Genomic DNA, 17,288 nt, shown 5'->3' with positions numbered 1-17,288 from the left:
TATACTTGTAGCAAAATGACAACACAATTTTCTGTGTACCTGATTTTTAAAAAACAGAAAATACCATAAGGTCTTTTGAGGCCTTGCCACAGGGTAGTTGTTTAACATGTATCATATTTGAAGGCCCTGTCACTCTAGATGATGTTGAATGGATGTATAGTTTTCATGTACTCACCATGTCTTCCATACAAGAACAACAATATTTTGTTACTGAACTTTTTACTCCCAGCAATTTCTCCCCTTTCCTTTTGCCCTTTCTTTTGTTTGATTTATTCCTTTATTTCTTTGTTGCTGTTGCTCAAGAATGGCTTTTTTTTTTTAATGTTACCTTCTCATTCTCTCCCTTTTCTACATCCAGCAGCTGCTGGGTCAGCCCCAGGGGTGACAGGGGGTCCCTACAACTCAGAGCCACATCAGGGCTGAGCTTCTGCAGGGCAGAGAGGATTTACCTGCACTGTGCTCTCCACACCCTTCCACCTCAAGGCTGAGATAAAAGTTAGCACCCTAAATAAGGCAGGAGGTCATTTGGAGATGTAGAAAGTCTTCAGCAGCTGGAATCATAGAATGGTTTGGGTTGGAAGGTGTCCTAAAGACCACCTCAATCCAACCCCCTGCCACAGGCAGGACACCTTCCACTATCCCAGGTTGTTCCAAGCCCTGTCCAACCTGGCCTTGGACATTTCCAGGGATGGAGCATCCACAGCTTCTCTGGGCAGCCTGTCCCAGAGCCTCACCACCCTAACAGTGAAGAATTTCCTCCTCATATCTGATCTAAACCTGCTCTCCTTCTGTTTAAAGCCATTCCCCTTAGTCCTGTGCCCTTGAATGCCATCTCCTCCTGTGAAAGATGATCTCATATTTCTTCATAACACCACCAGGAAAGTTTTGCTTTTTAAAAGCTTCTCTTTCAGTTCATTATGTATCTTCACACAAATACAGACCCATGCCAAAAGAAGATGCTCCATGGGTCCCACTGGGCACAGGCTGTCCTGGCTGCCAGGATACTCAGACCCAAAAGGCTCCCAGGGCCCAGATCTACATGGTCCAGCTCTGCAAACACATCTTGTCCACTTCCTACCATTTCCCAGCTGGAGGGCTCCAGCACCAGGAAACTAATTACTTTCCTGCAGAAGAATAATAACACTGAAAGTAGCTTATCTAGGCTAATGCTCTTCTTGTGGTGCTGTTGGAAACTTATAAAGAACCCTAAGAAAAGCAAATTATCGGATAACCCAGGGGGGAGAAATGGTAATTTTAAGAAGTTCATAGCATCTTTATTCACCTCTAAGCAACAGCACTTGTTTGTCTGTGTAACAGGTCTTTAAAGCTTGTTTGATTTCACTCTGTAGACACATATTGTATTTATCTCATACAAATGAGACACAGTGGAGTACTTACCCCAGATTAAAACAATGTACCTCAGTGGTATAAAATACAAAATAACTGTTGCTGCTGCCAGGACCAAGCAGGCCAGGACAGAGAGGAAAGGCACCGTCCAGTTGAATGTGCTGTAAGGAAAAAACACAATCCCTCTCAACATTTCTGCTGGACACTGTTTGTGCTCTGCTACCCAATAATAATTTAATGACCTCTTTGCAGTGCTCAGATATGCTGTAAATTGCAGAGCCTTTGGAAGGTGGATAAGCAGATTCCTACATCTGGATGCTATAATGGATTAAGTGAGATATCTGAGAGACAGATATCATGATAAGGAAAGAGAAGAGGAGCCCTGGGGAGCTCATCGAAGATGTTAGGCGTGTAAGTGAGTTGTTTTTGTTTCTTCTTCTACGTGTCACACTTGTTACACACATCTCTGCTCTCCACTCTGCATTATTCAAGAGCAGATTATCAGATCTGAGGAGTGGGCTGAGCCAGCTCCACTGGGCCACGGTGGAGATGACACAAGATGTGTGTCCACTGCACAGCCCAGGTGTGGCAGGTAGCCAGAGACAGCCCCAACAAATAACTTCCACTGGATTACGTAATTATGATGCCAAACTGTGAAAGAGCAGTTCGAGTAAGTTCTCTGTACAACATTAGGGCCATAATATTCTATATAAATCTGTCTACGTATATATACATGTTCTCCTGTATCTTTAGATTTCAGCAATTCTTCACTGAATATAGGAGGCTGGCTTGGATAAACTGTAATAAGCCAGCAGCAGCCCAAGCTTCTGCATTCCAACAATCCACATCGGATTTTTCCCAAGAGGAGCCCTCTGGAAAGACTCAGTTACTACAGCATTTCAGACTTTGGCCACTTTGTAGTGAAAAACAGGATTTTATTTCACTCAGACCTCTCATCTGCAAGTCAATGATGGACTGAAGGTGAGAAGCCATTGCTAACACATCTTTGAAATTCTTTTGTCACCCTGTGCCCTTGTAAGACATAACCCTCTGTCCTGCACCAAATGTTGAGATACCTGGCCTACAAGGATGCCCGTTAGTCCACAGGTGGATTTATGGATCTGGGCATCTCTGTTTCACACAATCTGCCTGCTAACTTCATCATATCACAGTGATGTGGAGTAGGAAGAAGGGAGAATGAATCTGGACCACTTATCAGGCTATAAAATAAGACAAACTTCCCTTGACAGATAAAATTAATAGGACGCTTCAAGAATTACATTTAAGCTTCAATAGACGTATTAAATATTAAGTAAAAATAGGTGGGAGAGGACCCATCATTATCAATCAATGTAGCTTAAGTTAAAGCAAAAAAAAAAATAGCAAAACAGCTCAATTGAGTTAAACTATGAAAACTCCCTATGATTGTGTAACTGGAGTGACAGACGGAAACTGTAGCACAATTCAGTCTGTCACTTACAAAAAAAACTTTGATAGCAATTTTTAATGGCACATCACTGCCGAGCTACAACAGAATTCTTCTGAAATTACATCGGGCGTCCACATTAATACCCGACGTGTTCTTTAAGACCATTGTTACCAAAATGAATACAAGAATTAAGAGTGTTTAAGTGCTTTGAGTCTTCCTGCCATGCAGCTGGGCAGAACAGTGCCCTGTTCATAGACTGGAATACATCTCTGGGCCACTTCCACCCCAGCTGGGGTGTCCAGCAGGGCACCACAGCACATGTGGTCGCTGTATTTTTAGCTTGAACCCAGCTCCTCATTGAAGTGAGGCTCGGTCACAAACCATCACTTTGTGTTCAAAACAGACAACAATATGGATCAATTAAGCTCCAATAAAGACTGAGTTATAAAAGGTTTGTGTGTGTTTGTGTGTGGGATTTTTTTTTTTTTTTTAAGGATCTTCACCTCCCTTCCTTGTAAGGTCAGGAATACCCTCTGTGCCTCCCCCTTGCCATGAGACCCCGAAAAACCCCTTTGGGCTTCCTTGTGGCACCAACAGGAAGCAGACAGGTCAAAATGGTAAAGACAGAAGAAGATCAGCATGTTGGCCAGGGACACAAGTGACAGGCAACCCCCACAGCCAGGTCAGGATGGGGAGGGCGTGGGAAAGGCAACACTGACCATCAGCACCCACTTTCTGTGATGGGACTGAAAGGAAATGCCTGATGCTTCTGTGCCCACATCTTCAAGCAGTATCTGTGGCATCCGTGACTCCCCACCCCACCACAAACGAGCAAGAACAGAAATTCAGGCAAACATGAAAGCTACATCAGTAAAGAACTGCTCCTCCTCTTTGTGCTCTGCAAAGGTTTTTTGGAATAAAGGAATGTAAGAGAAGAAGCAGTGGTGGGACTGGACAGCCTATCCTTTGGAGCAAGACAATTACTCCACCTTGATCCTCCTGGTTCTGCTTCCATTCAAATCATGGACAAGCAAGAAAAAATTTTCACTTACTTTTTAATCCTCTCTCCAAACGATGCTATTTCTTCCAGGATGCTTTGAACAGCTATGATGATCTCTTGGACCATGTGGATTCTCTCAATTAGCCCCTTTTTCTCAGACTCCTAATCAAAAGAAACCAGAAAACCACATCTATTAATAATTTATTGGGGTGCTCACAGACATATGGCAAAACTAAGATTTCCAGCACTGCTGATCCATCCATGGCCTCAAGTATTTCACTGAGGGAAGGACAGAACAAACACCCTGGGTTTATCACATAGAACTAACATTATTTGTAGAGAGCCCTGTTTTCTTCCTTTTCCTCAACACATGGGCAGAGGTTTCTTCATCTTCTAACAGAATTTGACTGCAGGATCTCAACCAGGATTTCACACAATTGGATGCCAAAGCACAGGAGGAGCTGAGCACCCCTGGTGTGGAGTGCTGGCTGCTCAGTGTTCCTCGAGAACAAAAATATTCTTGTGCAGAACTTCTAAATAACACTTTTCTGAGCTTTGTAGGCTTCCCACAGCCATGCTGGTTTGTGTATATAAATTAGCAGCAAGATAGTGAATGCAATATTTTTTGAGCATTCTGTATATAGAGATTTATTCTTTTACTAGGGGGGAAAAAAAGGATCAAAAGAAAAAATGTCATTTTTCCTTTACAGCGGCCATCTCAACTTCATTTCTTACTGCTTATTTTAGGCAACAACACTACAGGACATTACTACACATGTGCAGAAATAAAAAGGAAGCACAGAATGAATTAAAAATCAAAATTACTTAAATCAGGCTTGAAAACCAGTGTACAATTATCAGCATTCAGCATTTCTTTGCCAGCAATCTAACACACATACAGGCATGCAAATTGGCGTGGTTGCAGATATTCTAGCAAGAAATCAGCAAAACATTCACTTATTACAAAATGCAGAGCCCTGGACACTGATTTTACATCACATTTAGACACTTAAAAATCAGTCCAATTTAGAAAAAAAAAAATAAACCAACAAAAAAACAAACCAGCAAAACATTTTAAGATGTGTTTTAACCAATCTGTTCCCAGGGAGGGGAGATGATGGTAAAGAGCATTTTGTATCCCTGTTCTCTGTGGCCCACACCAGTCAAGGCAGAGGAAAGGGTGGGTGGGAATGAGCCAGGGCCAGGGGGTTTGCAACAACACTGCTGCAATTCTGCCTCTGTGCTGTCATCCACATGATTCCTCCATGCAGGACAGGGTCAGAGGCTATTTCAAATCACACAGGGCCACAGAGGTGAGGGCTCTTGTTGCAGCATTTTGGCACCACCATGCTGGGAGAGGGGCTGAGACAGGGCACCACTCTACAGAGGGTGCTGGAATAACCTGTGACCCATCCCTGGATGCTGAGAGGCAGGCATGGGAATGCAGCCCTTACACCACTTTGAATTACTTACTGCCCATTTCTCTCCCCAGCAGTTTTTGAGTTTAAAAAGCCAGCCAAAACCACCATGGAGTTATCAAGCTCCAGACATCTGAATATTTGCCTTTAGGTTGCAAGTCAGTGCACAATGAATAGAAGCAGCATTTTAAATAATCACACATTTGGGTGTGAAAATGAGTATTTTTACATTAATAAAACAACCAACAAAAATGAAACCCTTGGGGTGTGAAATAACCCCAGAACAAAATAAATAAATAAATAGTCAGTTTATGTGAAAATAGCACCAAAAAGTCATTTTCACACAGCTCCAGTTATAATCTCGTTAGGCTCAAATGTAAATGACACACTGAAATTATATTTAACTATTTCCTCACTGGAATGGAACAACAGTCCTTTAGCCATAGTTGGTTTTTTTCCCACCAAACTTGGAAGCAGAAGTTGGGGAGAAGCTCATGGAAAACCAGACAGTGGGAATTTCATTCCGTCCAAATTCAGGCAGAGGGGTAAAGAAACCACTTAAATTAAGTGATATTGCAGGGCAAGCCTACTCTTGCTGCCCTGAGCTGCAAGGCAGATCATCTGCCAGCTCTGTCTGCATCATGCTGACTTCATTTACACGTCCTCATGGAGCTCAGAGATGTGGTGATAACTCAGTTTAACCAACACAACACAACACAACTCCTGCTGCAGCCACGAAGCAGAGCCAGAAAATAAACCAGAAACTGCCAGCCCCTGAGTTATGACAACTGCATGCTCATGCTCACCTGGCTGCATGCTAAAATCACCCCTGGACTTTCAATTTCAATTTCTGATACAAAATATGGCCAACCAATGTAAGGGCAGAGACACACTGGGATTAGATAACCTTGTAAATAAAATCAAGTTATTCGAGAGAAATATAGGTTGCAACTGTGTGCATGACAGTGTGCATAATCCTGTGTGAAAATCCTGGGAATTTGTCAACGTCATTTCTTTGTTATTGTTGGTTTTGTTCTGGAAACCTGCAGTCTAAACACAGGGACAGGATTATTAGGTCACTGGCTAAGCAACAGAGAAGCAGACAAATGAAGTACAAGAAATGGGATTTTCCAAATTATTTAGGTTTTGGAGTGTTGTTTATGCTTTGTGAAGTCAGCACCTCACAAAGCACTGTCAGGAGCAGTAAGAGTCCATGTGGATGACAGCCACTGGATGCTATTTATTAGTAAATGGGCAATTGTCATAGAGAAAGCTATATTTGAACACTACCATGTTCATGGGAAATGTAAAAAAAGAATCCAAATACATCTTCCACTAAACACACTTCCTCATCCACGCAAGGTGCCACCACCCAGACAATTCTCCATCCTTTTCAGGTATCATTCCTTCCTGATTTCTTTTGGATTCAATGTATTATACTGCTTGAAAACTGGATTTGGATACCAGTAGTTTAAGATCACAGCTCAGAAGCTTTTGCATGAATTGAAAATGAAATATCCTGCCTGTTTCTGGCATTATTTCCCTAAAACCAGTCGTGATAACTTCCATTAATTCAAGGCCTGTTTCTCCTTTATTTCTTAGCTGATTACAGCACTGTGGGTGGACCAGAACTAGTCCTCAGCCTCTGGGAAAGAATTAACTCCATCAAAATGAATTTACAACTGAGAATTAATTATATAATCAGTGTGTTACTTCAACTCTGCCTTGCATATCCTGATTTAAGAACCCTTCATTTCTACATTAATTGCCTGAACAAAACCACAAAAGGGGGTTTACAAAAGATTAAGCATGTCAGGGGAGGGAAAAAAAGAAAAAACAACACCAACCAAGATCCAGCAATTTCAGAAATTAAGTCTTTTGTCTCCAGCTAACATACATCAACCTGAACTCACAAATGAAGGCACCAAATCTCTGCTGTGCTGGAAGATGTTCCTAGATTTTTCTATTTCTGAAATATGTAACAGTTAAACAGAGCACATAAACACACTTAAAGAGTTACCACAGCTCTGGCATCTCCCTTCCCTGTAAGAAACTTCTGCTGCTCTGGGACATTCAGGGTCAGTTACAAAAGAAACCCTCACACCACCACAGCATGGAGGGGCTCCCAATGCTGAAGACTTTACAAGGGTGGGAATATGGGGCAGGCCAGGACAGGATGTCCCCAGCACTCACACAGCAATTCACAACGGGTGAGCTGCAACAGTCAGAGCCAGTCTTGCAAGGGAAAATCCTAAGAGTTATGGGGGAAGACACTGAAGGCAAAATTCTTGAATCGTCTGCTCTGGAACAAAGGCCAAATGCCACCCGTTAGTGCTTCTTCTCCAGCCAAGCATCCATTACTGAATTCAAAGCTTGGATGGTGGAGATCCCCTAACTTCTTTTGATCATTTGTTTCAATGATTAATAGCTTTCATCTTTACAGAAAGCTGTTTCCTATTTTTTAAATCTATCCTTCAAATATTTTTCCTCTGGATACATCCAAACCAGGGAGCGATGCTCCAAGTGCACAGACAATTTTTGCTGTTGTTCTCTAAGTGCATTTCTGATGTATACTGCAAATATCATATGCACACAACGAAAAGTTAGGCTTGAAGCCATGGGTAAGTTCTACATAATACTTGCTCACTTGGATTTCATAGAAAACACTTGCAGAGAAAAATCTTGCATGCAACTTTCAAACAAGTGGTATTCATCAGCAGATTTCTGGCATGCCAAGGGAAACTCAATATATAAAGCTGAGGAACACTTGGGGGCAAAGATGTGGAAAAGGGGAGGAGAAAACATAAATATGGATTAATGAAAAAGGAGGAAGAAAACAGGATACAGGCAGCTCAGTAAGGAATGAAAATCCTGAATATCTTCAGGGATTGGAAGAATTAGTCTGCCTAGCCCTGGGCTGGCCTAACTTTCAGGATTAGCTTTCTTACAGTAGCTGTCTCATTATGCTACTGCTGCTACAAGCACATTAGGGTAGTGTTTTACCAGGATTTATCTAATGTACCAGTTATTAATTCTTCAGTGTATTAGCAACAAACAAGATTGATGGAAAGGGAAAAGAAAGGAAAATAGCTCAGGCATGCATTCTTTTTTGCTCCACTATTATTCTGCTTTTAAAAAAAACCCAACAAAATATGCTGGAGTTATTTGGAGAACAGCAGAATTAGCCAAAGTTGGATTTAATTTGCAACTTGCTGTCTGCTGGACTACAAAACCCCGACCTTACCGGTGTCCAGCAAAACCTGTGCCAAACAACATCTCAGGGTCAAAATACTCCTCCATGAAGAGTTTGTGAAACCAAAAGGATTTTATGGGGCATCAACAGCAGACCAGTGGCCTCCATGGTCTGCAGGGAACACTTTGCTCACGCTCCAGTCTAGCTGCAGAACGAAGCTCTTGTGGGAGGTGGCAGCCATGGAGTGACAGACTCTTGGTAGCTAAAATGAATTCCAGGCAGAGCTCTGCAAACAGTCACCACAGCAACCTTGAACTGGCTCCTGCCTCTGGTGGGAGCCTGAGGCTGCTGAGAGGAGCCCAGCAATGCTCCTTGCTGAGTCACTGCCCTGCCCTGTGCTGCAGTCTGCTAGGAGAGCTCCTCAGCACTTCCAGGAGGATGGGCACGCCGAGGGGACGGCTGCCAAACTCTGAGCAACTGCCTCGTGCAGTCCTGAAACTGTGCATCACAGGATCTTTTTGTTTATTAACACCACGCTGCAAATGTGCCTGCCTGTGGAAATTTAGCGAATCTGAGTGCACTTGAAATAATTACCAAATAGAGGAAATGCAACACATACAGGTCAATTTATGCTCTCAGTTAAAAAGGTGTGAAATCTGGAATAATTCCACCAGAGCCAATAGAATCACTTCAGACTGGTATGAAGGAGAGCAGCATCGGTCTTAAAAGGACATTTGGAAAGCAGTAGCACATCATCCTACAGCTCAGGCTGGGAACACTCCCTGAAGGGAAGAAGATGACCATTCCATGCCTTGTTCAGCCATGCCTGCACTTTCTCTGCCTGCATTAGATGAATTTCATCCATGCACAGGGATCCAGCAAAAGTCTCCTAAGCCAAGCCCAAGAAAAATACTATGTGAAAAACCCTAGGTCATAATTCAGTTTCTTTTTCTATGCACAGGCATGAAATGCAGGGGGCTTAAGAAGCATTTTCTGTACTTGCTCACGTTTTCATAGATGTGTAAAGCAACCCAAAGTCCACTGGTATTGCCACAAGTTTTCAAGCAATATCAGCAGTCACAATAGAATAAAACACAATTCAGGTGAGGAACACATGCTTGAGAAGCAACAAGAATCAATCCTGAATGGAGATAAAAAGTCATCAGTCATCTTTGATTTAAAAAAGAAAGGGAAAGAAAATAAATTTTGTCACAATAAGTGCTTTCTCCTGGAAACACATGAGACATAAGAACAATCACATGGCTATTAGACTTAAAATTACTGGATCATCATCTATAATCTAGGTAATGATCTTTAGCAATTTGAGGTACAGAAGAAAGAGAGATCTATTCATATATCTGGCCAATTGAAAATAAAATTTAACAACATTTTAAATAGTTGGAATTTTTAAGGGAGGAGAACTCCCTGAGGCTCATGTGTTTGGTCCCCTGACCTGCCTAGTGCCACTTAATATTTCTCCAGGGATTTAGAAAAGTTGCAGTGTTGGTTTTTACCTACATCTAGGTAGGTAATTCTCTCTAAGAGGGAGAATTCTGGAGTGCCATAGGGTTGCTAAAGTTTCTTTGTGAGGATATCTAAAAGTCCTCTGCAAAAGCCTCCTTTCAACTGCTCTCCCCCATCACCTCCAAATCTATGAATGGGTGGCTCATGGTGCTGATGTGAGAACTGTGCCAATTTATGGGATGCCTATGGATAAGACCAGCCCTAGACAATGCTGCTGTGCAAATAAGATTTAACAAGAGATCATTTAACTTCCAGTTTCTTGTACAAAGGAGGCTCCCAGGAAAAGAGAAATGCAAAACCACAGCAAACCCTGAACTGGGTCTTTTTGCCCATAATTTTGTGGAGGACATGGACGCTCCTTGTCATCTGAACATATCCAGTGTATCAAGGGGCATTTTCGAGCCCTTACCATCATTTCTTTTCAACAATCTTAATGGGGGATGTTGAAATATTATATTGCAATTGTTGTATTGAGGAGAAAAAGAAAAAACTAATGAAATTATTTATACTTCCAGGGAAGAAAACAATGAGATGATATTGTCTTGAATGACCTTTCCTAAGTATGGGGATATAGCATCTTACACAATAGACTCTTGGTTCATGTTTCAATTACTGACCTTTACTGCGGAGAAAATTAATGCAATTTTCATCGTAATCCACCCGTACAAATAAGATCCATACGGAAGGTTTCCACATGCTGAATCTAACTCAAATGGAAAATGTCAGCTGTTTGCTACTGGATGAATTTGACTTTAATTTGTTCGGCTGGAGTCCTTTTGAATTGTGTTCGTAAAACTTTGTATATCTTTGGTACCTATTTTTGACAGAGAATTTCCTACATTAAAGGCATTGAATTTTTATTCTTTGGTGATTTTTTTCCACTTCTGTTTTTTTTTCCAATACATGAGATACTAAACATTTCTTGGAAGTTGCCAAATAACTTGGCTTAAAGTCACAGTATCATTTGATTCTTCCCCGTTACACTGAACTAGCCAAACAGGACTACACTGGCTCACCATAGGACATAAACTCTGCCAAAAAAACATGAAAAACCAACAAAAACCCCACACAGGAATTATTGTTGATTTAGTTTTGTCTGTGATATTCTTTCGAATCAGTTACCAGACCTGAAAAGAGTAGTAAATTAAGTTTTGCCTGTTGTGGAGATGTAAACTTTTATTCAGACAATGGAGAAGACTCCAAGACTTCCAGTCAAGTGCTATGACACAATCATTCACAGGGCTCTTGAAACTCTACAGTCATTATCAGAAATAGAAAAAAAAAAATTAAATTAATAGAACTGGTCAACAATCAGACAACTTAAACTGAGTTGCATGCAGCTTGTCTATACCTTCTTACTGGCAGACCAAAGTGATGTAATTTTGAAACAATCCTTACTCAGCCTGACAGACCCCAGAGCCGACAGGACAGAGCCTGAGCTCCGTGTCCAAGGTGGCACGAATCCGAGCAGGCATTTATTCATGGAAGAGCTCGTGCCAAAGGGACAGAGCACTGCTATCTTTTACAGCCCTCCACGCTGCTATGTGGGGAGGGCAGAGGGGGAAACGATGGGGGAGTCAGCAATTAAGCCTTGTCATTTAAGACAGATAGTCTAGGTGCAGGGAGTTAATCTGCTCTTGGGTTTTTGAACTAAGTGTCTGTGTATTTATAATTTGTAAACAGTTCATCTCTTCAAGGGTGTGTTACAATTCCCAGAAGCACGGTCTGTTATGTCTAACAGGCAGCAGAACCCAGAAGGGCTCTGTGTGTGACTATTTTGATACAGCAGGATGACAGGAAACAGAAACAGTGACCTCGTACACCACAACCCAACTAGCAGATTTCAACTTTGGGAGCTCTTGTATTAGGGAGGAAAAAAAAATACACAGACTTCTTTTTAAAGTAGAGTTGTCTGTTTAAATGTTGACATTGCCATGAGATACTGTCATAAAATTACATTTTTCTTACCCTCCCCAGAGAGCACTGGCCACCCTCAGACTTGGAAAAGTGACTCAGAATAACCTAATGTTCTTAAAGATGCAAGTCATGGGAGTGCAAGCATGGCCCATCACTGCTGCATGGGGCACAGTAAAGACATTGAGGCAATTCTGCACAGCACTGGACATGGGACAAATGTAGGGGCTGGAAATTGTCTCTCCTGGCAACTCTGTGTCAGAATTCCATAGACTCATAACAATTAGAATGAATTATGAGTTATTACTGCAATGTTGGGATGTAAAGTGTTATCTTCATGAGAAAGCCTTCTGGGGGTGTGAGGCTTTACTGTGAGAGGCTGTAGCCAGTGCTACCAGCTCTCTGTGCCAGAGTCGTGGAGTGTGTGTGAAATGGAGAGAGAGGCAGCTCCCATTACAAAATGGAAGGGTCAAACCATCAACAGCTCAGCACTGACACTCAGGAGTTTTACCAAACCTGCACACTTAGTTAAAATAAACCAAGAAAGGCAATGACAGTGAAGCTGTTTGGGGGGAGGCAAAAATCATTAAATCCATATTGAAGTGACTCAGTGGTATTTGTAGAGAGAACCAAAGTCACTGGAGTTAAATGTAGGGTAAATGTAACCTAGAATATTTCAGCACTGCAGCAATGAATCTGTTGCACATCACAGGAAACAGAGGATTTGATATCTATTTAGTACATTCTTACTTCTCTTTTCCCACCTCAGCACTTGCAAGGGAAAACCAGGAATATTAAAATAGAAAAAACTAAATGGGATTGTTCCAGTGAATAAGTTACACCTTTAGGCATTACACAAATAATATTTACAGGTGTCTAGAACCAGGTACCCACTGAATAGAAGTTACTGACTTTTATAGGTACACAGATTCTTTTGAAAAAGATGCAACTTTCATTTAGCAACTTCTGATGATTTTAGATATTGGCCCATTCAGCTGACGAATTTTACGATACGAAGAGTAAATTATAAATGAGAACATTTAAACAACTATTGTGTGTTGCAAGAAACCTGTAATTCAGCTGGATTGCCTAAACTTCACTTTATAACTTTGATGGATTTCTGGTTGCTCATTAAAATATAATCACAGCAGAAGAGTAAGTTAAATTTAAATAACTGTTCCCATCAATTAGTCTGCTGAGTTTCAATCCTAGGGTCTGTGAGTGAGAAGAGTTAAGGTGCACTTGCTAGCTGAGTTATTGATTTACTTCTTAATGATCAACAATTTCACTGTAGCATTTTTAAAACATAGAATATTCAGGAAGAGTCTTATTAACTTAGTATGCAATTTGAAAGTTTCACATCCCCTCATGAACATTTTCTTCCTAACAGCTAATGTTCCTTTGCATGCTGTTGCTCGTTAAATAATTCCTCACCTTTTAGCTTTAAAGTATTTATAGATTATCAGATCCTCCTTCACTTACTTATGCTTTTTCAAGCTGTATACATTAAGTTCTCTTAATCTTTCTTCATATGTCATGCCCTCTAATCCTTTTATCATTTGTCACTGTGGTTTGATAAACTTGGAAAAAAATCCAATGAATTTTTCACAGTGAGAAGAATGAGTAAGTATGTTCCAATAAAATAAAAAACAGGCCTTGCCAATTCCAATTCTTTCCACATTTCAGCCGCTGAGCTAAAACTGTTTTTTTTTTTTTCCCAGGCTCTGAAAGAAATGTTGAGAAAATTCTAACCAGCCCTCCACAAATCACACCAATTCTGGCCTACTGAAGTGGAAATGCCAAATCATTTGGGGAAGGCCATTAGTAGGGAATGTCACCCAGCACTTAGAACAGCAGCAAGAGGGGATTGCACATCCTTGTGCACATCCTTGCACCTCCTCCACCCACACACACCCCTGCAGGTGCAGATTCATGAGTGTGTGCCCACTACAGGGTCAGGCACAACCTGGTCACTTGGTGCTCAGGTCTTGCACAGGTGCCCCCACTGTGCAAAGTTACACAAACCAATCCCTTCCTGCTCTCAAACCTGCCAAGCAGCAAACTGCTGGCCCAGTCAGTACAGATAGGAACTGCAGATTTACAAGATTATTTGTTTGTGTTCTCCCACCCTCCCTCTGATTCTAGACAACACAATCGTGAGATATGCTTACCTTATCATCTTCATCCTCATCTTCATCCAAGCCCATAAGCTCCTGAAGAAGCAGATGTCCATATTACAAAACATAACTCTTGTTTTTCAGTGACAGGCAATGTTCAAAAAGCTTATGATACTCCCACAACATTTCACTATACAATTTTCTCCCACTTCTATTGAAAGTCATTAAAAAACCTCACCATTTTCTCCTTTCCAAAACAGCATTTTTTATTCAAGGACTTTTCTTTTTTGTGGTATTCTGAACAGAGCATGCAATGCCCTATACAAATTTTAAATCTAAATAAAGCATTAGTGGCTGTGTCCAGTAATCTGAAGGCAACAAGCTTTCAAACACATTGCCAACTTTTACTATCTGTAAACAGCTTTGTTCTCAGTCTTGCAAATGAACCAACTGGTATGTCAAGGCTGAGGACTCTATAGTCAACTTGTTCCATCCCCACTGCCACAATGACTGCTCCCTCCCTTTAGGGCCATTACTGAAACATTAGACTTTAGAAAACACATTAGTATGAACATAATCAATCTCACATAGAATCACAGGCAGATTTCTATGCAGCATTATTTCCTCTTTTTTACTTCTGTGCTGACAGGTAGGACAGAAAACAAAAGACTTGGCAAAGGCTTGGAATTAGGAGCACTTGGCTTTCAATTCAGGTATTTAATAAACTGAGCCTTTAACAGGGTCCTCCAGTTTTTTTCTTGGTTATTTAATAGCTACATTTGAATCTGTGTACTACAAGTTTAAATACAGCAAACATGCAAAGAATGTGAAGAATCACAATAAAAAGATGTTTTGGATTTAGGGTTTCTTAGGGGGTTGGGTGTTTCTCTTTTGGGTTTTTTTAATTTCTTTTTTTTTCCTCCGAAAAGAAGTTGCATTTAGGATGTAAAAGGTACTGGGAGTTCAGATACCCAGATTTATTCTTTGGCTCTCTGGAATATCCTGAGCAGCTGAATTAACACTGATCATAGTTTAAATTTCTATAGAAGCTCCCCATCTGTAAATCATAAAACATTTTACCAATATTCCCGAATTTAGCCTCCTGGCAAGTGGATCAGGAGTACAAGGTTAATACTGTTATTCACATTTTATAGCACAGAAATCAGAGAGAATTTGAGGTTCACTTTTGCAAAGACTCTTGCTTGCATTCCTCTGTATACACAAAATGTGAATGTTGGCACACAAAAACCAAAGGCAGTGAATATCCAGCCAAGGCCTGAAGAAGCAGAAAATAAATAAATGACTGTGTAAAAAGCATTGGTATTTTAAAGAAACCCTTTTCTCATCTGCAGGACAGATGTGACTTGGGCTAGCACCTGATTGTCTATTTTTGACCTACAGATGGTTAGAATCATAGACACACATAAAAAAGGAATCAGGTAATATTAAAGGCACTTTGACTACTTGTTCCATATGATCCCAATCCTGCAAAGCACTTTGGCAGACGTGTGATTTTGCTTATGCAAAATGCACCCCTGAATTTCATGGCACGGCGTTGCTCACAGAATGTGTGACAGGAAAACTGCCAAATTCCTGATGGACCTTTCTTCAGTATTACCACAGTTAGATGTATTTTTAGAAGCAGTCTTTTTGCAGTGTCCACCTAAATGATGTTCTGCTTAATTTTTCTGTCTTATGTGAGACTCTCCTCACCTGAACATGCAACAAACTCACCACAGGATGAAGGAAGGGGCTGGAAAGCCCTCTCTGTGCAATATTTTTTTTTTTTCTGGGTAAGTTATTATTGCTATTTTTTACTGCCTTTTGTATTAAAAACAAAAACATCTGTTTGCCTGGGATTCTCCCACATGGGAAGTTCTGCTTTTCTTGATGAAATCAAGTAGTCACTGAAGACACACAGTATCTTTCTGCATTATTCTGGACTTGGCTGAAACTAGAGAAAAGCATTTCTTTTACCATGTTTTCAAATTAAGCATCCCCTGCTCTGGATAATACAACTTCTCCTGTTTTCTAAGAATCTTTCCACTTGGGAGTGGATGAAAACTAAACCAGGAGGAAATTTTCACACTAAAACTAATGAACCAGCTATTGACTTCTTTAATTCTAGGATATTATGCCTTTGTGTAAAACCCACTTGACTCATTCAGGTAAAGGTTTTCTTCATGATTACCAATGTCAATCATTTTTTAATCAAAAGTTAGAAGGAAGTGCTCCTTCGACTTCCATTTCATTACTGTATTTATTTCATTTTTAAAAACAGAATATTATGGACATTCCTGAATTTACTCTCCTTTCTAGCTCTAATTTTTACCATTGTTAAAGACAGTGGTCAACACCAAACAATCATTTCATACCCCAACAGTAGCAGTCTGTCACACTTGGTATTATTTCTGTATTTAAACCTTTCTTACTCCCAGTTTAAAACCCAAAGGCTAAATTTCTGGGGGGAAAAATTGTCTTTTAAGAGCTGGGGATGGGAAGGAGGAATAAAAGACCTCAGATCACAGGACAAGGTTTAAAAGAACTACATTCTCTTTTGGATGCTATTGACTTTCCTCTTCTGTGAAACATGAATTATCAGTGTTGCAAAGTGTAATGGCAGGAGGGGAATGGCTTTTAGGAACTTTCTGCTTTGCAAACCTTTCTTAATTCAACTTAAAAACGTTTGCAGTTATTTAATAAGTGAAATCCTCCTCCTACACCCTCTCCTCTTCTTCTCCTACTACTCTGAATGGTTTATTGCTTTAATTGAATAATGAAAACTGAGAGAATTGAGGTAACTTTGAAAGAGAAGTGCTGTTTAGCTACACAGCCAGCTTAAAGCCACTAAAACACTTCACTCAGGGGCAAACTGGAGCTGCCAGAAATGTCACTGCCACTCTACTTGCCTGGGCATCCTGGGCATTATTGACCTTCCCTGTTGTGACGAGGGAGAAATTGTAGGCAAAGAGCACCAGCAAAGCCAGGGGCACCATGTACAGCTCCACGGTCCAGACGGTGACCACGAACACCTGGGGGAACAAACAAGTGTTGAAAGAGGAAAGACAGGTCAGAAAGGCTGTCAGTGATTATCCCTGCACATTCATCCTTGAGTCTCTGCTAACCTCCTTCAGGTTGTTATTATTATTTTGGCAAAGAAATCTGCTCCCTGTGTTCTGTGTGAGTCCATGGGGCTGCTGCTCGCTGTAGCTGGGGAAGGAGAAGGCCATGAACATGAGGTCAGCCCAAAGCTTTCTCCACTCCTTCCTGGGACCCCTCCAGCCTGAAAGCCTTTGGTCCTTACTGCTGGTGTACAACAGATGCGCTTAGAGAGGCAAACCTGCTC

At 41.0% G+C, this 17,288-nt stretch overlaps 1 protein-coding gene across 2 annotated transcripts in view; it reads right to left on the bottom strand.

The window, feature by feature from the left end:
• MCTP2 (multiple C2 and transmembrane domain containing 2) overlaps window positions 1–17,288 on the bottom strand; it is a 117,176-nt gene that overhangs the window by 5,968 nt on the left and 93,920 nt on the right. For both annotated transcript variants that reach the window (XM_033071097.2, XM_033071098.1), the window contains 4 exons: window positions 16,852–16,974; window positions 13,997–14,038; window positions 3,829–3,938; window positions 1,399–1,508 (listed from right to left, as the gene is read on the bottom strand). In XM_033071097.2, coding sequence (XP_032926988.1) covers window positions 1,399–1,508; window positions 3,829–3,938; window positions 13,997–14,038; window positions 16,852–16,974 — 385 coding nt within the window. The remainder of the gene's footprint in view (window positions 1–1,398; window positions 1,509–3,828; window positions 3,939–13,996; window positions 14,039–16,851; window positions 16,975–17,288) is intronic.

Source organism: Catharus ustulatus, chromosome 12, assembly GCF_009819885.2.
Source record: "Catharus ustulatus isolate bCatUst1 chromosome 12, bCatUst1.pri.v2, whole genome shotgun sequence".
NCBI classification, from domain to species: domain Eukaryota; kingdom Metazoa; phylum Chordata; class Aves; order Passeriformes; family Turdidae; genus Catharus; species Catharus ustulatus.
Note: the sequence above shows the minus strand (reverse complement) of the source record. Positions and strands in the feature narration are given on the sequence as shown.